The sequence below is a fragment of the Poecilia reticulata genome, linkage group LG5 (assembly GCF_000633615.1).
Source record: "Poecilia reticulata strain Guanapo linkage group LG5, Guppy_female_1.0+MT, whole genome shotgun sequence".
Lineage (NCBI taxonomy): Eukaryota > Metazoa > Chordata > Actinopteri > Cyprinodontiformes > Poeciliidae > Poecilia > Poecilia reticulata.
This window is the reverse complement of record NC_024335.1, coordinates 3,201,801-3,224,260: the sequence shown is the minus strand read 5'-3', so window position 1 is coordinate 3,224,260 and position 22,460 is coordinate 3,201,801. Positions and strand designations below refer to the sequence as shown.

The window sequence follows — 22,460 nt, the reverse complement described above, 5'->3', positions numbered from 1 at the left end:
CGACTTAATATCAACTTATTTTTATTTGTTATTGCTGTTCATTGTTAGTTGTTCGTGGATGTTTATTACAACATGTCATACAGCCTGAACTTTTTTAATTTTGCAGTGGTTTTAAGCATCATTCCCATCCATGTGGCTATAAGTAGACTGCCAGTAAACCTACAAGTGTTGCTTGGTGCTCAGGTTCTTTAATTGTTCAATAAGGACACTTCATTTTTCAGTTTAACTGACATAGTCAACAAAAAGCCTTAAACATTAAACATATTAAGACAGTTTAGCATTTAAAAACATACACAGGTTGTGGTTAAAGAGCTGAAACATGCAGCAGTGATCATCTTCCCTTTATGCGTCTGGTTTAATCCTCATATTTACTATTCTGGTACTTTTAGAAAAATGTGTAATTAAAAGTGTTTTTAAATGGATTTTGTTTACATTTACAAACTGAGAGGTTACTTTTCAAATTAGTTTGGTCTTTGGTTATATTCCTATTTTAAGGCAATATTTATCTCCACAAACATTCATATTTCATGATTGCAATAAAACATTTTCAACGTCTTGATTCTTGATTATTCTCATGAAAGTTAACTGGTAAAGTCAGGGGTCTTTTTATTTTGTTAATTTAAAATTCAAAGTATTTTGTTCTCTTTCTGGTAGTTCCTCAAAAATTCCTTTATGCAGTAAATCATAAAAATAAAACAAAATTATCTTAAAATTTCTGGTTTTGATATAAAACAGCTGACAAAACATTTTAACTCTGCTTAAAACATACTGACATATAAAATAAAAGTTTATTTTTCCATTATTTGTTTTTTGGCATAAAATGTCTTCCATATTTTAATATTTCCTCTTCAACTGCTTAAACTTTTACTGTCATTTTACTGTTGAATACAGTTTACCAGGATTCTCTGCAGTTTTATTTTAACTGGGCTCCATAGAACGGACCCGACTGACACCAAGAGGAGCTCCAAGCTGAACAGAACCAATTTAACAGAATCCTTATTTTTTTTAAAAACACACAAAGCAGAATTTTGTCAGTTTGAGTCTCTCACCAGGCGATCTCCTCGTCTGGTTTTAGATTCCTGATTTAATCTGGAAGCTAGATTAATGAAGAAAAGATGCTTCTGATGAGTATCTTCCCTTCAGAACGACATCCAGAAGGTGTCAGTTTTACATAAAATTACACATGGTACCAGAACTCTTCAGTGGTACGCAGGCGGGTCACTTATTTCAGGGATTTAAAGAACATCTGAAGCGTTCACTTCCAAGACAGGATGACAGAAGCAACAATGAGGTGAATAATTTGGAATTGTTTTGGATTTTCTGTGATTCACACAGTCAAAATTATACATACAGTCTCAAATATATAGAGAACATTGTTATTCTTGGATAAATGTTTTTGAAGCGATACACCAGCTTCATTTAAAAATCGGTTTTCTACCACCAAGACGGCTCATTTCTCTACAGATCTTAGCTTAATGTTAGCCTGTCTGGTTCCGTTTGGGATCTAGACGGGTCAAGTTTCAAACATCTAGGTTTGCAACCTGTGGCTCCGGAGCCACATTTTGACCAACACGGCTCTTAATAACTTTATCCAAAAACACTAAAGGATTCAGCAATGTTTCAAAGGAGCAGCATTATGTGTTTTCCAGGCTCATAGTTCCATTTTATAGCACAATCACGTAACTATGTGACCTTCAGATGACAACAAATGCTCAATTTATCAAATATGACTTAAAACAAAATTTACTTTGTAATTTAACATCTTCCGATTGGGTCTCTGTCTCTTTAAAAACTCCTGCTTTTTCTTCAGGAAGTCATCCCAACATGGCTCCTCTATTAACCCTTTAATATTTTTACCAGCGTTACGCTGAAAAGCAGCTTCTATAATGAGCTCAGCAGATGTTCCACCAGGTGTTTGCTAATTGCTGCTGGCTAGTCTGAAGGAGCTTAGTGGGGGAGGAGCTGTGCCTCGAAGGCGGGGCTAAGTCCACCCAGGTGCTTTGGACAGCTGAATGGTTGCCATAGAGATTAAAGGATTTCTCAAACATGCATGAAAGAATCAAGGCAACACTCCAGGTATGTTTTTGATGAGAAAATAACATATGATGCACAGCTCAAAATAGTTGATTTTACATGACACTGTCCCTTTAAAATGTAAAGGTAATTAGAAAATGCTAGCTTTAGCAGTTTTTTTCCAAAGTGTTTTCATGTAAGAAACGCATAATTATTTCACGAAGAGTAGAATAATTAGTATGAAACATTTTCTTTTCTTATCAAGTACTTAAAGTAGTTTCTAAAAACTATTTTCTATGAAAATTTCATGTCCCATTCAAAAGAAATAAAAACCTAAAAACAAAATCCTACAGCAGATTTCACAAAAACGAGCCTTTCATCACAAAGAAGCATGATGCTACTACCATTACTGAGCTCGACAGCCAGGTGTAAAAGTTTCACCTCAACTCCTTAATTCGTCTCGTAAATGTGAGAATTAGTCGCCTCTTTCACCAAACGCAGCAAAAGTCAAGAGTTCACTCTATAACCAGCTACTGGAGATTTACACAAATGTTAATGGGAAACAATGAACAATATTTAAACTTGTACGTAAAGATTTGACTTGGTGTGGATTAGAGAAAGTTCACAATTCCAATTTGTGCATCCTGTTTGTCATGAAGGCCATAAGTCAATGGAAAAACTTCATTTATGCAGCAAATCTGAAGCAGAAATCCAAAGTTTAGCATAAAATAGTTGAAATAATGTCAGATGATTGAATCAGAGCAGCTAGTGTTCATTTATGGTGACGTTCTGCCTCGTTTCCAGAGAGTAATATGGACCGGCGCGGTTTAGGACGCCATTTTGTCTGTTTCAGTGTGAAAGCCCACATTACTGATCCAAACCGCTCAGTGGAAACGAAGCATTCATCATTAATTCCCTGTTATTAAAGTAATATTAAAAGGTGGGTTTATACATTAGTCTGTATATTTATGTCTGCATTAATTTCACTGCTGGTCAGTCAAATATATCCCACACTCATCAGCAGAAGAAAAAGTAAATCAGGAGCAAAAATCTACATTTTAAATTAAATGCATGATGATAAACTGCATCTTAATTTTCACATTTGTAAGAGTTTTCACATTCTGATGTTGAAATCTTATCCTCATAATGTAATGACCACATCTAAATATGGTCTAAATATTCTGTTTATGATTTTTTTTGCTATTATAACTTCATGCCTCTTTTTTCTCAATACACTGCAAAAAAAAACCTAAATCTTACCAAGTCCTTCTGTTCTAGTTTCTGGTCCAAATATCTTGGTTTACTTGAAATAAAACAAAACACTTAACCTTTTAATTTTTCAGCAAGAAATACATAGAAGCTTGTTTTACTATTTCCACTCGCAGATTATTACACTTAAAACATTTTCCCCCGGTAATCAGTGAAATAATCTGCCTGTGAAACTAGTAATTTTTAAATCAAATGCTGAAAAGTTACTTATAAGTTAGTTTTCTTTTTTAAGTGTAATAAAATACATTCAAAATTTGACAAAAAAGATTTGGTGTTTTTGCAGTGTGGTCACCGGGTTCACTGAAAAACACAAAATATCTTGGTACACTTGTAATAAAACAAAACTAATTTACAAGTAATAAGATACAGGAGCTTGTATTAAGTAAAAATTGATGTTTATTTATCTTATGGTAAAATGTCTTGTTATAAGAAAATAATCTAGTGTAATTAGTATTGATTTTCAAGAATTAACTGGTGAAAATAAGCTCTCATATCTTGCTGAAAAGTTGCTTGTAAGTTAGTTTTGTCTTCTTTCAGGTGAACATATTTGCACTAGAAATGAAAGAAAACTTCCTTTTGAGGTGTAAAATGCACCACTGTTGCTTCTTCAACACTCAGCTCAGTTAAAAATGGACACAAATTCAGCGTTCAGACAAAAACAAATAAAATGTGCACCATGCATGTTGCAGGATGTTCTTGCAGAGACGGTTAGCTACCCAATGCAGAGATATGTGAGACTGGTAGTGGTGTTGTGGCTCCTGAGCAACGCTTCACAGCAGCAGGATTAGAGCAGGTTGCTGGTTCTGAATGCTGTTTGTGTTTCCATTAAGAACATTTCTGTGGAATATAAATATAATGCACTGCTTGGCTCTGCTCGGTTCAGTTTGTTTGCATACGTCTGGGTGTGTGTGTGTGAGGGCATGCGAGTGTGTTGGGCACTTTCTTTAAAGAAAACAAAAAAAGGATGAAAACTCTGAAGCCCGGTTCAAAAATGGGAACCGAAGATGTTCAGAAGTAAAAATGTTGAGTCAGTTTTCCTGTCCGCTACTCACCGCAGGTTCAGGATTAGTAGTGGACTGTGTGAGAACGTGATCAGCTCTCCTTTATTTCCCAAACAAAACACTCCATCTGGCAGCTCCAGGCCAGTCCAGACCACATGATTCCCAACGCTGAGTTAGCGCGTTGCGTTTGAGCCGAGCAGGCCTCCAGCCGGGCCTCAGTCCCGCCAGCAGCTGGACCCGTTTCCGAGCTGAGGAGTGGCGTCATCAGGATGTGGGCGGCTTGTGGAGGATGCCCTGCAGGTCCTCTGGTAAGGCCAGGATGACGGCCTCGATGTGGGCTCTGAGTTTGGACAGAGTCCCCGGCCGGACCGGGAGCTGCTCCCGCTCCGCCTGGCTCTGCAGCACAAAACGTCAAAACTTTTGATTTTTAGAGCTTTAAAAAGGGCTAAGGAATAAAATGAAATCTTTTTCATGCCATTTATAAATGTAATCAGTTTTTGTTTTTTGCTTCCTTTTCAAAAATGAAAAAGTTTCAAATGATGGAAAACATTTTTTTCTCCGGTGAGTATCAGAGCGAGGTTATGAGAATTTTTGCTTAATTAAGAGAATTCAGTCATAATATTAGCAGAATAAATAAAATTTTACCTATGCCTGTCACAATAAGCAAGAAGTAAATTAGCAACATAATAAATTAAAATGAGCTCAATAACTTGTGTTTGCATGATTATCGTTTTTCTCCGTTTCTACCAAAAACTGGATGATAAAAGTCTTCACACTTAATAAATCCAATGTTTGAAGGACAATTTTGCTTACAGAGACTTTATAATTAATTGTATTTGTTGTTTCTGTTTTTTGGATATTTAAAACGTTATCTCGCTCCAGAGTTAAATCTTCATTAGAATTTAAAGTTTATCGATCTGTGAGGACTGATAAACGGTATTATCCTGCCGTTATCGTTAACTTCAATAATCGAATCTGGTGTTAAAACAACAATATTGTCATTTATTGCAATAACTTCTGGGACAATTTGTTATTGTGACAGGCCTACTCATGCAGCAGCAGCTTAATGCAATTTTAAGCAATAAAAAATTCCTGCTACTGATGATAATTTGATGCTGATGAGTTGAAAGATTAAGTATTTCTACTAAGTATTATCTGTAAAACTTTTACCAAAGTGTAACGTCACAAGATGCTCAACATTCCTAATATAAATTAAAAAAATTATCAGTAAAATTATCACTAATATCACTTTATTCTCATATTATTTTAACTTTGTCATACAACTTTATTCTGGGCTTAAATCAGGCCCAGAATAAATCTCCCACTACAGCAACAGATGCCATCTGTAGCTCTCCACACCGAAGCAATGCAACGCTGACTTGTTGCTGTAATTTCCAGACTACTGAGCGCACCTGAACACAATCCATTTTACTGGAGTTTGTGCTCACCAGTTTGTCTTTGAGCTTCAGAACCAGATCAACCACCTCCACCTCCGTGTGCTTCTGGATTCGCTGCTGAAGGTCCTGCAGACAGAAACAAAAGTTTCTTATTCCTGAAACCAGTCAGACTCCCAGCAGGTTTAACGGAATGTTTTAATTTCACCAATAAACTTCTTTTAATGTTAATGTTTTATAAAAAAAAAAAAAACTATATCTGTTAACAATAGTACATTTTAACCCCTTAATATCTGATTATATAATTGTACAAAAAATGTGTTATTGGTGTTTTTCTGTCTATCAGATGATAAATTAATTAGAAATTATTAATGTGAATACTGCACCTGCTACTACTGTGTATTTAGGTATGATGCTGATTAGATCCACCAGGCACTTAAGGAATGAAACAAACTTTTACATTTTATTGACTTTGAAATTGAGATTAAAAAAACGTGTTTGTAAACAACTAGTGTTTTTTCATCATTACAGTGTTTTAAACACAGTTTAATACTGAAAGATCCCTTATTAAAGTTATTTATTTCATGGTTTATATATTAGTTTTATAATCTAAAGTAATCTTTTGATTCAAACTTGCGTCACATGCAGAGAATTTACTATTTCTACAAAGATACTTACATAATGCATGTTGCTTCCTAACAGAAGTGTTACTCGTTTGCCTCATGTCGCAAAAATCTTCATACCCGAAATTAGAAATACATTTAGAAATTTGGTCACATTCCTATTTTAATATAGATAGAAGAAGTTAATCTATTTAGATATATTCCTATTTTAATATAGATAGAAGAAGTTAATCTATTTAGATATTGCAGAATTTAGACCGGGGTTGAGACTATGTTCCAATTTATCAGTAAAATTCAAGCGGTGTGCCTATCCACGTTTAGTTTGCAGTCCTTTCTCAGGATATGAAATATTTTTATACACAAACTCATCAAAAACAACCAAGTTACACTATGAAGTTCCATTCCACAAATGCAGAAGTGGTAAAATAAACAAAACGGGACATAAAAAACAGATCCTAGCAATAAAAATGACCAACTGGATCCAAACAAGCTGAATGTCAGCAGCTCGCTGCTGCATTTGGTAGCTCCATGTCAAGTTTTCATTGAGTTTCGGGATGTAAAGGGAGACGCTTCAACGCCAGCTGAGGAGAACCAGCAGTGAGTGTCTCATTTTTACAACAGCGCCCCCGGTGGCTGGATGAATGAATGGATCACATGTTATAGAAGTTTGTTAAATTTCCCCAGTTATTTCTTCTGGTTTATGTTTTTTCCTCGTGTTGCTTTGTGGTTCTGGGGTTTCACTCGCTCACCTCCTCACACAGAGCCTCGAGGTGCAGAGCCTCCAGTTTCTGAGTCATTTCTCTTTTCCTGCTCCGGAACCAGCCGTCAAAGTTGGGAGACTTTAGAAAATGCCTAAAAATAAAAACCACAGGAGTTCACGACGACTCAGAGGTTTACATCACTTTGTTTCTGCGTGTATCGATATTTACAGAGGTACAGCTTTATTATACAGCAGCTGGCACCTGTAGAGTCCAATCCAGTCTCCTTTGAGCCTGGAGGTGAGCTGCGGTCCTGCTTTCTCCAGAGTCTTCATGAAGTCCGGCTGGACAAAAGGCTGGAGGTGAGGCGGACTCTTCCAGGGACTGATGGACTTCTGCAGAGGCATGAGGCTGGCCACGTATCGCTCCTGCAACGACCCGACTCGGCGTTTAACCCCTGCTGTGTGCTTTGATGACGGATAAAACGGACGACATTTACCAGCGGAATGATGAAGCTCTGAGTCAGCTCTAAAAAGTACCGTCGAAGAATCGCATTTTGAGCCGCCGACGGTCTCTTCTGTTGGACGCCCTGAAAAACAGAAGCAGACGGGTTAAAACCGTTAATGCTTCAGAATTTTATAACGGATATTATCAGGTGTTATAAGCAGGGTTTGTAGACTTTTTCCACAGAAACATTTAAGCATTTTCAACTACTGAACTTAAAACTACCAAAATTTTGGGTAAATTCATAATCAACAGAAATAAAGGCATGAAATGTCAATATGTGTGGATTTAATAGATTTATTTCTATAAATTTATTAAATATGATTGCTTCGCTAGCTAAGGGTCAGATCGCCGTGGTCCCAAAGGTCATGAGTCCAACTAGCAGAGGTGGGTAAAGTATCCAAAAACTTTATTGAAGTAAGAGAAGCACCACTTGAATATATTTTACTCAAGTAAAAGTAAAAAGCAGCCGTCCAAGAAATTACTCAAGTAAAAATAAAAGTTTGTAACTTGTAGTTGGTAAAAAGTCTGTTCAAGTCCTGAGTGACTGATCAGATTATCAATCATTTAATACTTAAAAATTACAGATTGGCAAAATTGGCATTTTAAAGACCAAAATGATAATTTATAAAAATAACAAAAAATGTAAATAAATGTTTCCAAATCAGTTTCTTTCAATTAAATAAAAAAATGATAAAACTTTGACAGAAACTGCAGGTGTGTCTCTGTGTCTGGTGAGTTTCTGGTTAAAACATGTTAGTTTTTCATTCAGTGTAGAAAATCCAGAAATTTTACTCAAATAAGAGCAGAGATACTTTACAATTAAATTACTCAAGTAAAAGTAAAAAGTACAGTGTAGTGAAAATATTCCTTATTGTTCAAAAAAAGTTACTGAAGTAACTGTAAGTAGTTACTGCCCACCTCTGCCAATTAGAGACAGATTAACCCAGCAGTCATGTTTCTGCTGCAAGGCAACATCCCTCGTGTTGCTTCATGCTCTGTTACCCCTATAAGAAATTATCCAACATAAATCTTCGTGTCTTTGCTTCTACCAGACAGAAGAGAGGCGATGTGTTCAAACAAGCAATAACTTCAGGAGATGAGAGATGTGATCTGCAGACGCTTTACGACTCCTTCAGCCCCGGTTGCTTTAAAAACACGCAGCAACACGCGCCAGGCAGCGAGGAGACGGGCTGTTACCTTCTGGAGCTGCTTGATGATTTCTTCGTCTTTGTTGAGATATGGCTTGTAGGCAGTGTACACACCTGTGATGAAAACACACTGAGATCAGTTTACAGAGGCAGGAATGAGATCAGCTGGCAGCTCCAACAATGAAGAGTCTTTACCGGGTTTGGAGTCCAGAGTTTTCAGGTTTTTCAGTTTCTTCACCTTCATCTGCTTGGCCACCTCTCCTGGGAGAAACAAACATTTAAAACCGAGGGGAGGATTCATCATAAATTACATGCGTAATGTAGAATAAAGTTGTCACTGAGTCGGTAAAGCTCACCTGCTTGCTTCATGTCTCCGATGCGGATGATGTGCGGCCAGTGCTGCAGAGTCTTTGCAAAGAAGGGATTGGTCACACCCAGGATGACCGACGGCCTGCAGATTCAGAGACCAACCATTAATTCATGGTTATTAGTTTCACTTTTATGTATTTGACCAAGTTAAGTCTTTGTGAAAATGCAAACCAGGTCCAGAAAACTAAAATTGCCTCCCTGTACTTCCAGTTACACCAAATGTTTCGCCTCTTACAGAGTTTTTTTTGTCATTTTTGACATTTTTTGCATCTCCAAAAATGGTTGAAATGGTTTTATTGAAAACAATTTTCTAATTAAAACACATCTGATTCCAGTTTTAAAACTGGTGATAAAACCTGTGAAGTTCAGTGAGACTGCAGGTCAAAACTCCTGACGAACCAGCTGGTTTTTCCTGATATGATGGATAATCTGCAGAATAAATAAATAATGTTTCTGTGTTTCAGCTGTGAACTAGATAACAGAGCTAGAAACCCGTCTATTGTCAGTTTTGTGTGGGGAAACATGTTTTACGTTAAAAATGCAGATTTTTTTCCCACCGCTTCTCTTGTTGAATTAGGTCATTAATTGGCTCTTATAGCTAATCAATTATATATGTAAACTTTAGCAGCATTATTTAATAGTCGTATGAATAGTTAAGACGTTTCTGTGCATTAGTTACACAGATATCGTCATTAAGGTTACAACAACAGCTAGAAACCTGTTTATTGTCATCTCAGTGTGTAAAAATATGTAAAAATGTAAATATTTAGCAGTGGAATTAATTCTTTCTTCCACTATGTGACAGAGAAGCATGTAATGTTATGTTTCTGTCTGATTGCATTGAACTGGAGAAAAGAGAAAAACAATAAATCATGCAAATTATTGAGTTAATTTTAATTTATCAGTGCGATTAACAGATTTATTGGTTATTGTCATGACGGGTCTAGTCATGAGAAAAGTAACTGAAAATCCCTGCTGTGATTCTTTCTCCCGTATGTTCAGAGTCTTAACAGTAACAGGCGTGTTCGGCGGCTCATTTTGACTCACGGAGCCTGCGTCCGGGTCGTGTACTCCTTAAACTCGCTGTCATGGATGGTGAAGTACGGCCTGAAGTCGCTGCAGTAACGCAGCGGAGAGACACAGCTGCAGAGAAACAAAGAGGACAGGTTCATCTCAATAAATCTGTCCGTCACACAGACCCGTTCTCCAGGAGACGCTTCTAGATCTGCTGCAGCACGTCGGCTCCAGGCGAGCCAGAAACGTCTCGACTCACCTCACCAACGCCAGCACGGTTTCTGACGACTCAGCGGGCGACGGCGCCATGACAACCAGGGCCTCCCCGAGCAACACCAACTCCCAAAGCATCTGGATGTGGAAGAAGACCGGGTAGAAGCACCTGGACGGAGGAAAGGTTTTATCAGACAACTGGTCAGAACAGGGCTGAAAATGTGGCAATGACAGGAAGATTTTAGCTCACAAATTCACCTCTTCCTGACGGAACAAGAGTCTGACAGTTACAGAAAATGTTTTTTAATCTGATTAAGTTTGTTTAGTTCAAGGCTGTAACCACCAAGTCAACCAGAGCGATAAATGAAAACCAGGAATCAGATGTATTGTACAAATTTAGCTTTTTTTTTTTGTTTTACTGGCCAAATAACTGTGAATTTTGTTTCCGAGCTGTAAGAAGATTAACTTGCAGAAATAAACCAGAGAACCATCTGACCTTTTCATATCGAGTAGTCAAGAGAACACGTTGCAAGAAAAAGTTTCAGAAAACATTTAAACTAAAATGAAAACTTTCTAACAGTTTGGGCTTTACTTCACCTCCAAAGGTGAAAGGTTTACAGACGCTGCAGTTCCACCCACTGAGCAGCAGATGGAGACAAACAGAGGAAGAACCAGTTTCACCTGAACAGAACCAGTCTCACCTGAACAGGTCGACTTCATGGATCGTCGGCAGAATGATAGAAACCAAACTGTCGCCCTGAAAGCAGAAATCCCTCTTCAGCTCAATGTGTGAAACAAAATGAGTAAAATGAGACGCAGAGACGTGAATCCTGTCTGGGATCGTTTACCTGGGCTGACTGGACCAACTGGGAGGTTCCTGGTTTATCGTAACAGGTCGGGATGCGAACCTGCAGCGTGTAGAAAAGTAAATATAAAAACTGAGGTCCGACCCATATTCTGCAAAAATAAAACACTGATGCATGGAACTAAATTACAACAAATCCACAAATAAAGTCGTTTCAAACATTTTTATTGGCTAAGGTGAATAAATTTACTACTGTTGAAGGGGCTGTATTATGCGTTTACATGGAGTCAATTTGTAGCATAATGAATAATGAAGTAACTGTTTCCTTCAATTGATGCTGTATTAATCAAATATTACTTAAAATAAATTTTACGTTGCTATTTAACACAATGAAATTGGGCTCCGTCTCTTTAAAAGCCCCTCCTCTTTGTGAAACTCCGCCTCCAGGAAGTCAGCATGACTCCTCTGTTAACCCTTTAACATTTCTACCAGGGTTGCACTGCAACTTCGCTCCTATAATGAGCTCAGCAGATGTTTGCTAATTCTTGCTGGCTAGTTTGAAGGACCCAGGTGTTTTGCACAGCTGAATGGTTGCCATGGAGATTAAAATATTTCTCAAACATCCATGAAAGAATCAAGGCAAAACTCCAGGTGTGTTTTTGATGATGGAATAACATTATAACATATAACATTTTACATTATACTGTCCCAGCTGCACCTTTTACAATCCTGGTTCGGCCTAAATCAAAACAAAGGCTTGTTTCTTCCCATCAGGCCTGTGTGGGACTTACTTTGATGACGACGCCCATGATCGGCAGAGTCAGGACTCGTCCAGGATGCGGCGTCGGCCAGCGGTCGATGTCGTTACAGGCTAACAAACACAGAAAAAAAGATTCAACAAGACGAAGGCATCCACTCCGGAATCGTCTCTGTTCTGTCGCAGTTAAACGCAGACGGTAAAATTTATGTTATGAACATTTCTGCTTTACATTATCTGATCCAGATGAAATTGTTTCGGATTAAAGAGAAACTGGTCTTAAATTATAAAGGCTGGTGCGATCAACTAACTCACTCTCTCACTCTTTGGTTACCTAGCAACTCATTCGTTCTTTGGTTGCCTAGCAACGACCTGTTGAGTAACTTGCACAGCAGCAGTTTAATGTTTCGCCACCATGTCTCATAACTGCTTAAAACAAACAAACAAAAAAAAAAAAAAAAACGGTGGAGTGAAAACTGTAGATTAAACAAGAAGGTTAGGCAACGTTTTAGATATTTAAAACTGAAAAACCGAGTTATCAATATCGAAAGATATGAAATTGTGATAAGTTTTTCAGCCATGTTGTCCAGCTCCATTAGCGAGTTAGAATGGCTTTATTCTGGACACATTGCACATATTACACATATTATTGCAAATTTACAATAATTGTAACAAAGAACAACTAAGTTGGTAAATGTCAAAACAGCAGAGGACGGCCAGAAGCAACTACTTTAATAAAACAGTTCTGCTGAAATGGAAAAAAAATGATTTAATGTTTTCCTAGTGACTGGGTCGACAAATGTCCCGTTTTCATGACATTCACAGAAATTATAATTTTTTCCTGAAAATGGTGAAAGCTAATCTGATCTTCATTGATCTTGAGATACTTTTCTGCTAACAGTGGCAACAATTTAAGCCTCTAAACGTGGAAAGCTGGTAGAGACCTCAGACAGCACAGACAGCAAATAAATGCATAGTCCTGTCACAATAAATCAATTAATCATATAAATTAAAACAAACTCAATCATTTTCATTTGCATGATTTATCGTTTTTCTGCTTTCCCTGTCCTTCTACCAAAAACTGGATGATAAAAGTCTTCAGTCTGGCGCTTTGGTCTCAACTTTTTCATGCTTTGACTGTTGCATATACACCCTGAGCCGACAGAGACGAAGAGCGAGAGAAGCTGCGACTGACCGGCCTCCAGGCACGGCTCCTGCTTCTCAAAGTACTCCGGAGCCATGATCTTCAGCAGCGAGTGGAAGAAGGTCACATACGGCAGCTTGCTGATCAGAACCAGAGACTGAAATACACACAAGACATTCAACAACAACAGGCAAAAGTCAGGAGTTATTCTGCAAGGTCGGTTTTACAACCACTGATAAACGATAAGGAACATCAATCACACTGTTCTGGGAAATGATGGCCAACTCATTTTGATCTAAAAGATGCCAGAAAATGATTTATGTTTCCAGTAATTTGTTTCACATAATCAAAAAGAAAGGAAACAACAAACCAAGTCGGCCTTCCTAGTTGTTAAATCATTACAAAATAACCAAATACACAACAACAACAAGAACTGCTTCATGGAAAAACTAGGATGCAGGCTTCATTGTTAATGTGGCTGAACCAACTTTAATGCATGATCTCATTCTCTATTTCCTCAACCAGCCATTTCAGGCTCATCTCTAAGTCCCTCCAACAAAAAAACGAACAAAAAAACCCATTTCCTGCTCACCTGAAGTTATTCAAAGAATTTAAATGTGAGAATTTAACATTTCCCCAACTGCTAAATCTACACAGGGTCTTATTTTAACTAAAAGTAACTCCACCTGTTCAGTGCAAAAGATGATAATTAAAAACGTGTGATTACAGTGAATTTATCAACACAAGTCGTCCGAGGCAAATGAATTCAGAGTTACAGGCTTTTAGTCAGAGCAGAGCTGCAGATCTGCACTGACCTTCTGGAAGTATCCTCTCTTCAGGGATTTGTCTCGAACCTGACGAAAGTACACATAGCCGTAGTAATGGCCTTGTTCCCGCTGCAACATAGAGACAAAGATACACACAGCTGCATGACAACGACATAAACAGAAACAGAAGATAGCTGCAGAGAGAGATGGACGGAGAGAGATAACTATAGGGAAATATCTGGAGAGGTTGCTACAGAGATAGCTAGGGAAAAAGACAGCTAAAGAGAAAGAGAGATAGATAGAGAGAGAGATGGCCAATGAATTAGCTAGAGAGATAGATAGAGGCAGATACTTTATTAATCCCCAATGAGAAATTAAGATCCTCAGCAGCTCAAAAAATGCAATAAAAACAACAACAGTCTACATAAAATTAGTATTTTGCACTAAAAGCATCCAGGGTTTTTCCCCCAGTGTATTATAAGCCTGGTGGCCCGCCAGGCAAGGCATTGCTTGTTTTTGTTTTCTGAAAAATAATAATTACATTATTATTATTTCTTTTTTTTTTCTTTTCTTTTTTTTTAAAATGGGACTGCAAGCGTCGCTGTTGCACTGAGGGTTGTGCTGGTGGAGCAGAATTACTCCACCAGCAGCTTACTGAAGCTCCACATCCTAAAATCTGGGTTTGTAGTCATTTAAGGGGCCACAAAGCCGGGAACACGGACCAATCACACCACTGGCGCCTCTGTGCGTTGCCTCGCGCTGTCCGAAGTTTGTTTACCTCAGCGCGAATTGCGTGCGCCTCCTTTCCCTCAAACTGAACACAGGCTGAAGCCACATTAGCAGCATTAAATTAAATCTCCCGTTTGTTGCGCATCTCAGAGTCGTGCAGCGAATTTAACTCATCATGCAGGGCCGGTCCAAGGCTGTATGGGGCCTGGAGCAGAATTTGACTTAGGGGCCCCTCTTGCTGCCAAGAACATATAAGAATGATAATTGTATTTTACTGAGATATATTTGTGAACAAACAGAGCTCAAACTCAAAGATTAAACTCAGAGCATCAGATTGTTGCTATGGTAACAACACAATCTAACTATGAATATTGTTCTTTGAACTTTTACAAATGAAACTTTCCAGCTCCTTAAAATCTAAATTTAAATGTTAAACTATTTAAAATTTGTGAAATTATGTACTGAAACAATTAAATCAAATTTAGCAGCATTGATAATCTGAATAAATAAATGTTACATTTATGTATCTGTGTTAAAATATTTATGGGGCCCCTGAAGCCCTGGGGGGCCTGATGGAGCCGCTGACTTAACTTTTATTTAACAGAAGTGCAAATAATTGATATTCATTTTAATTGTATTTTTTGATTTGTTGTTTTTAAGGCTAATTGTGGGTTTAAGTAGCTTTCACTAGCGATGTTTTCCAGTAAAATATAAATACCCAGTAATATTTTTACATTTCCTCCCAACTTAACATCTTTTAATACAAAAACATGGTGGATTGCCTCGGCGCCCCGACCACCACACGACTTTTATTGCAGTACTATAAGAAACAGAAAGCAGTTTATAAGCTCATTCCTCTGGCCAAGGTGTTGGAGAACCTAAATGTCAGACGTTAACCTCTCACTGCAGCTGCCTCTCTGCCCCATCAAGGTGTAATGGAAGGGATTAGCTGCTGCTATTATTAATAATGTGGCCAAATGTATTCCTTAAGGCCCAAACCTTCAGGCAGGGCGGCGCGTCTCGATCCGTGTTTTCCAGGAAACACCCAAGGGACGACTTCCTGTTGGATCCCTGTCGAAAGCGGAAGCAGAACTGCGTGTCGCCAAGGCAACCTAGAAACACAACACGAAACGCTGTTTCAAATGCTGCATCAGGTTAAAAAAGCTAAAGACTGGGATACAAGACAGATACAAGTGTTACGTCTACTGACATTTCTCCTGAAAGCAATTAATCATTTGGACATCAAACATGTTTGTCCGTTGAAGTTCATAAGGTCTAATTAAGAAATGTAAAGAAGGCTCCACACTAAATACTAGCAGAGCTGCCTCCCTGTCTTCCCACAGCACACCTCACCGCGCTGTCTAGTCACAACACAGGTCCTGGACCAGCCTCACTTAGTCTCTACTCAGTCCCTCTCTTGGAAGTCTAGCCTATGATTTTTCTGGATAGTTTGAATTTTTACTGAAGTTGCTCCACAGAAAAAAAGCTAAATGTCAGTTTGGTTCCTTTTTTGATAGCTGCAGACCCACATTCAGTAATAAAAATCTTGTTTTGGTTTTATGAAATACTGTATTTTTCTGAGAAATTGATTCTTTGGATTTTCAACAGCTGTAAGCCAAAATCGAAATAAACAGAAAAACTTAAAGGGCCAGTATGTGTCTTCCAGGCAAACAGTGCATTTTATAGCATAAGAAAGTAACTATGTTACCTCCAGTTGTTATAAAAATGCTACATATATCAAATATGACTTAAAAAATGTATTTCCTAATTTAATGCCTTGAAATTGGGCGTCTGTCTCTTTAAAAACTCCTGCTCTTTCTGAAACTCCACCTTCAGGAAGCCATCACAACATGGCTCCTCTGTTAAAACCTTTAACAACGTTTTTACCTGCACTGCTCTGAGAGGTAGCTCCTACAATGAGCTCAACAGATGTGCAGTTCCACCAGGTGTTTGCTAATTACTGCTGGCTAGTCTGAAGGAGCCAAGCTGCCTGGGAGGGCTGCTCTGTGAGGAGGAAGACCTGAAGTTTGGAAACTGTAACTCTGAGGAGGAGCTACGTCTTCAAGGCGGTGCTAGGTCCACCCAGGCGTTTAGCACAGCTGAACCGTTGCCATGGAGATTAAAGCATCTCTCAAATATGCATGAAAGAATCAAAGCAACACTCCATGTATGTTTTTGATGAGGGAATAACATTACAACATTATGTAAAGCTCAAAAAATCTTTACATAAGATTTTTTACCACTGCTGCTTTAAAATTGATCTGATTGTGCACTTTGAAGCTGGTTTATATTTGTATAAATTATGCTTTTTATGACTTTTTGATACATAAAACTTGATGGGACATTAACCGAAATCACTAAATCTCAAAGAATCACTTTCCTACTTTTACTTCCATCACGCTAATTTATAAATAATCTGGTTCTCCTGCCTATAATGTCTTAATTTGCAGTATATACACATGATTAATTTAATCTGACATCTCCTTGAAGAAGATTTTGAAACACTAATAGCTTAAAATACAAATTTCTATTGTTTCTATTGTGCATTGAGTGATAATATTACGAAGCTACTCTTTCGTTTTCTAAAAACAAGAGAAAACGTCTCCTTTTTTGCCTTCAGTCACCTTTGCACATCAAACCTAAAGTTATTCAAGCCAGAAATATTCATTTGTTTAGACGCATTTGTGAACTCTTGAGCGTCTTCCTGGCGTTCCAGGTTCTTGACACAAACAGGAAGAGGAAAAGGGAAACCAGGAAGTGCACAATCATTGAAGGGTCTTTAACCTCAACCTGATCTTTGCACCCTCCCAGTTACCTCCTGGCGGATGGAGTGTGAGTCATTAGATAAAATTAAACTCTGAATCAAAGTTTTAAGATACTGATGCCCTGATGGACTTTCGCAGCGCGGACAAATAAACAATCAGCTCCTAGAAGATTCCAGGATGTCGTGCTGCGTTCAAGAACATCCATCCTGAGGGAATTTAAACTGCTCCTCAGTTTGAATTCTCATGTTCAGTCTTTTCTCGCTATAAAACATTTAAAGATCTTAATACAAATTTCTGTAATTCTAATTAAAGTTCAATTTAAAAAGATAAATATTGATAGAAATTGATTCCCCAAATTGATTACGTCAGCTTTTGGCAATTTACGTCACTCCATATTCCTCCTGGTGGCGCGCACGCTAGCCCACAAAATGGCTGAGAGAAAACATCAGTCAGACGGCTGTTCAACAACAACTTAAAAAGTATTCATTACCCAATGTACACATAAACATGACTTTTTTTAAATTCTGCACCTAAAAATTAATGTAAGTATGAAAAAAATAAAATTAGTACTATAACAAATAAAAACTAAACTAAAACTAAGCAATATTCAACTAATAATAACTGATAAAAACAGCAAAGAACTTTTCAGTACCCGTTTCTCTGATTGGTTGGATCAGATCACATGATCTCCACTACAATCATTGTGAAACACTTAACTCTGTTGAATTAGGTCAGTCACTTTAAACGCAGGTGAATAATTAAGCACTTATTTTATGTTAAATATTTGGACTTAATTATCATTTTGTAGAAATCATTTTTTACTTTGACATTAAAGAATTTGTTTGTCAAAAAAGACACATTTTGGTGATCAGGATTGATTTATAAAAGCAATAAAAAAAAGGGAAACCATCTTTTTAAAGGCATTGTTCATGCTGGAAGTGAAAGATCAGCCTGGTTAGCTGATTAGTCAGTGTTGGTTGGTTGAGGAAGCAAAACACAAATTTACCAGAAGTTGTTAGTCTTCATCCATCAAAATTAAATCCGAGTATCACAGCTCATCAGAAAAGATCTGCGTTGCGTCACACAATCAGTTAAAACATCTTTGTTATTTTCATGCGTCTCAGATTAAACCTTCCTTTTCCTGATGTAAACCGATTGAGCCGAGAAGCAAAATAACACTCCAACCACGTTTCAGAATGCGCTTCCCTTTTCAGAAAGCCAACTAAACGCCAACTGATGTCAAGATCTGAATGTGAATTATGTGAAACATGGAGAATCCAAGATGCAGGTCTGGATTTTAAAGTCTCTTTGCTTCTAGAGAACGTCTGCATGACGGTTTCTATATACGTCTGAAAGCATTTTGTCCTCATCCCATCACTGGACTGAAGGCTGAGGGTTCCTCATCTTCAACACCTGCTGACTCACAGAGAACAAAAACACACCTGAGGGCAAACTGTCACTCTGCATTCACACGTAACGCCGCTGCAGCTTTACTCCGTCTGCGAGCGGTTTCAGGAACTGATCCACTTTGGTCTGCGTTTACTCTGAACTGGGTGAAGCATTTTTAAAAAGGTCACTGACTCCGTGGGGCTGACGGATAAACACTGACTTTTGGTAACACGCTGTTTGTTCTCCAGCAAACCTCTGTGTGCTGACAGTCAGTTGCACACAGGTGGACTCTGCTTACTAGCTACTGAGTTCTGCGCTTACATTACAAATGTGCACAAAACTTTAATATTCCACTAATAAAGAAAATAAAATAATTTATATGCATTTCAACTCAATTAAAAACCACACAAGAACAAGTTTGTTCATGCGGTAAGTAATTAAAAACCATCATCCTCCAACTGCTTCCTGTCTTCTTCTTTGTGGCCTTTTCCACCATTCGGTTGTTGATCATGTGTGTGAAAGTGTTTCCACTGCAGTTTTGTGAAATAAACCAATTGCAATACAGCTAAAAAAAGGGGGGGAACAAAACTCATCCTATCGAAAAACTTTTTTTTTATCAAAAAACGACAGTTTGTTCAAAATTGGTGTTTAAATTAAGCAAATTTATATTTAAAATGTCAAATTGTGCAATAATAAGGTGGATGGAAACACAGCTGGTGAAAACGGGGTGAAAGAGAATAAAAACCACAAATTCAGTGTCTCGCAAAATTGGGATATTGTGGAAAAGTCCTAGCATATTCATAGAAAGTTGAGTGGAAGGAAAAAGTGTACCAGCAACAAGAATAACCGCAGCCCTGAAGGGATTGTTAAGCTTCACCAGGACTGGACTGAGTCAGAACCTCCAGAGCCACTGTGCTCAGATGGACCATGGGCCACTTGACCCAGAATCATTAAATCTACTACTTGAAATATTTCTCTCTTTGTGGTGAATCTAGACAAGAGCTTAGCTTTCTGAAATGAGGGACAGAAAATATTATCACTATTATGTAAAATTCACATTTTTCAAATGGATTTCTAGAAACAGCCAAAGGATTTAAAAAACAAACAAACAGCCAAATCACATCATCTCAGAAAGACTTTGTGCAAAATATTTAATGAACATATTTAGTATTGCCATATCCTAACCTGTTAAACAATATAAAATGTTTAGATGTGCCTGTAGAAGGAGGGTCGTGTTCAAAGTGGTATGAATAAAGTATGACTTAAGTCAATTTTGCACTCTGGAACCTTATGGGTAACGACTGTTTTGCACAGAGAACATAAAAATATGTGAGCTTAACTGGTTTTATTCCCAGTTTGTCAAATAATGTCAGTCAGGCTGTTCATGTTCATAAATTAAAATTTAATAATGATGGACACACATATTACTAGTTAGAATCTAACTTTGTTTAAACAACAGCGCTTAGCACAGCGGTGGGCAATCCTGGTCCTGGAGGGCCGGTCGGTGTCCTGCACCTCTTGGACGTCTCCCTGGTCCAACACACGTGAATCCAACAGCTGAACCACCTCCCAAGTGCAGTCAGGTTCTCCAGAGTCCTGCTACCGACCTCATTATTTGACTCAGGTGTGTTGAAGTTGAGACACACACATGCAGGAGACCGGCCCTCCAGGCCTGGAGTTGCCCACCCCTGGTTTAGCATGAATTAGTCTTACGATGGCATTTCATCTTATATGAAGCTTTAATTGTTCTGGTGCAGAGAAGAGAAGGAAGCTGCTGAAACAGGAACTCACCTGAGTTGGAGTCTGGAAAGGAAAGGTAGCAGATGCTTGTTTTCTGAAAGAACACACATTTATCTCATTAACTCACTGCTGACAACAGCATCAACACCAAACATGAGATTATTCTTCTTTCCTCTGCATCTTTCAAATCCCACTCCTGTGTCTCCAACAGCTTTGTACAGAAACGGTATTTCTTTTCTTTGAGTTTGTTTCAAAATGTTTAAGTATCAGATTCTAAGTTGGATTTATGTCTGGACTTTGACTAGGCCATTCTAACACATGACTATGTTTTGTTTTGCTTTCCGGCTGTATGTTTGCCCCAGTTTTAAATGTTCTGCAGCCTCTGACAGATTTTCTCTTGCGCCCTCAGAGAAAATATTTAAATTAAATTACGCACATGAACTACTGTGACTTTTCAAGTCACAGGTTACCTGCTGAAAGTCTTTCCACACCTACAAATCTATGTTGCAATATAAAACCATAAAATCACAGGAAATGGGAATAATTGTATTGAACAAACTTTCATCGTAGTGCTACTTACGGATCTCATAATATTTTGTAATATTTACAGTGATAATGACAGAAGTGACATAAAAAAATATCTACAACTTATTTGCTGTAATTTATTAGGTAACCACAAATACTTTTCCAAAAAAACATACTGATTTTACAGGACTTCAGTTACATAAATATGTTGTGTTTTTGTTACTAAACAATACACAGCAACTGTATTTAATCACATTTTCAGTTTATTGATATTTGTTGATGCTCTAAAGAAAAATCCCCATAACAGTGATCGTTTCTGTTTTTTATTTTTTGACCACAATAAAGATAAACAATATTAAATGTCTAACCCTTGTGCTATGGATAAACCGTGTGATTTGGATACAGCCAGGTCCAATGAAGTTTGACTCACCTCTTTCTCTGACAGTTTGGAATGATGTGGATAAATTACCTGGAAGAAAATTAAACGATAAAACAGGAGTTCATCAGTTTTCACCGTTTAACTAAACATAATTTAAAGCAGGATCTTGTCTCGGGATGTATGACTTGTGCAATACATGCAATTTAATTATCTTTTAATATAGTCTGGAGTATAAACAACATCTCTACCTTTCTTCCCTCACTGTCTGAAGTCAAATCAGACCAAACTTTTCTTGTTTCTGGTCATTCTCTTATCTACCAAATCCCACAGTAATGATAAAATATATCCTCTCTGGTCCAAGTCTAACTTTACGAAAGCTGACATTTCAACAGAAACTAAAATGAAACCCATTTAAAGTCTTTTTACTAAAAATGTTCTGTTTAACATATTTTTGGAGAAAATAATTCCTGTGAAAAACTTGAAGCTAAATCTGAGTAAATGAGTTTGTGTATTACTTTCCAGGACATAGCCAGAGCCTCCAGCAGCTGCTAACTAAAACATTCACAGCCGAGTTGTTTTTACCTCCACCGCCTGGCCCAGCTCCAGGTCGAAGCCGACCACACAAATGCAGTGCAGCCAGGAGGAAAAGCGGTCCCACGGCAGGAGGAAAGCCTCCTCCGGCTCCTCGTCGCCCCCCGTCCCCGGTGGAAGGGTTATCTCCTCGGCCGGGGAGATGCTGCTAGCGTCCTGGTCGTCCAGGTCCTCCGGCTCTTCAACCTGCTCCCCTACCTCCTCCGGCCCCTGCAGAGCCATGACCACGACCCGACTCAGACGTCCAGGTGCTGCAAGGACTGTTACCGACCTGACAAATTAAGTTTTTCTACCCAGAGTCCTGTTGGAGGACAACAGAAAGCCGCAAAACAGAAACCAGAGACTTAGCTAGCATTTAGCATAAGCAGCTGGGCCAATACGTAACAACGTCCTGTCGTTGCACCTCGTGACGTAATGACGCATAATCCTGACCTTTATGGAGTTACTCCAAGTCTTGCTTTGAGTTTAAGCAAAAATACAGATCCTATCAATATTATTGAATAGTGCATCTATTTCAGGAACTTTTTCACTAAGTGAAACACATCATATAGATTAAATCCACACAGATGGATGTTTGGAAGCCTTTATGTCTGTTAATTATGATTTTCAACTTACAATGG

At 38.1% G+C, this 22,460-nt stretch overlaps 1 protein-coding gene across 1 annotated transcript; it reads right to left on the bottom strand.

Annotated features, from left to right (window-relative positions):
* Positions 1-4,356: 4,356 nt before the first annotated feature.
* dennd6a (DENN/MADD domain containing 6A) lies at positions 4,357-22,266 on the bottom strand. Its single transcript, XM_008408382.2, has 19 exons — positions 21,832-22,266; positions 21,301-21,339; positions 20,397-20,439; positions 15,451-15,563; positions 13,771-13,851; positions 13,007-13,112; positions 11,846-11,925; positions 11,098-11,157; positions 10,951-11,006; positions 10,296-10,418; positions 10,070-10,165; positions 9,010-9,104; positions 8,849-8,914; positions 8,703-8,767; positions 7,498-7,587; positions 7,263-7,426; positions 7,050-7,152; positions 5,732-5,806; positions 4,357-4,679 (listed from the first exon to the last, which is right to left on the bottom strand). The coding sequence occupies exons 1-19, from the start codon at positions 22,060-22,062 to the stop codon at positions 4,548-4,550; spliced, it is 1,818 nt and encodes a 605-aa protein (XP_008406604.1). The 5' UTR covers positions 22,063-22,266; the 3' UTR covers positions 4,357-4,547.
* Between the last annotated feature and the right edge of the window lie 194 nt (positions 22,267-22,460).

What these genes read in the sequence shown, in the direction of transcription:
- dennd6a (XM_008408382.2), bottom strand. Translation starts at nt 22,062, where the DNA reads ATGGCTCTGCAGGGGCCGGAGGAGGTAGGGGAGCAGGTTGAAGAGCCG. An exon ending in CTTTCCAGACTCCAACTCAG is followed by an intron (nt 15,564 to 20,396) that starts GTGAGTTCCTGT and finishes TTGTGTTTCTAG; the next exon opens with GTTGCCTTGGCGACACGCAG. An exon ending in GACTGGATTGGACTCTACAG is followed by an intron (nt 7,153 to 7,262) that starts GTGCCAGCTGCT and finishes TTTTATTTTTAG; the next exon opens with GCATTTTCTAAAGTCTCCCA.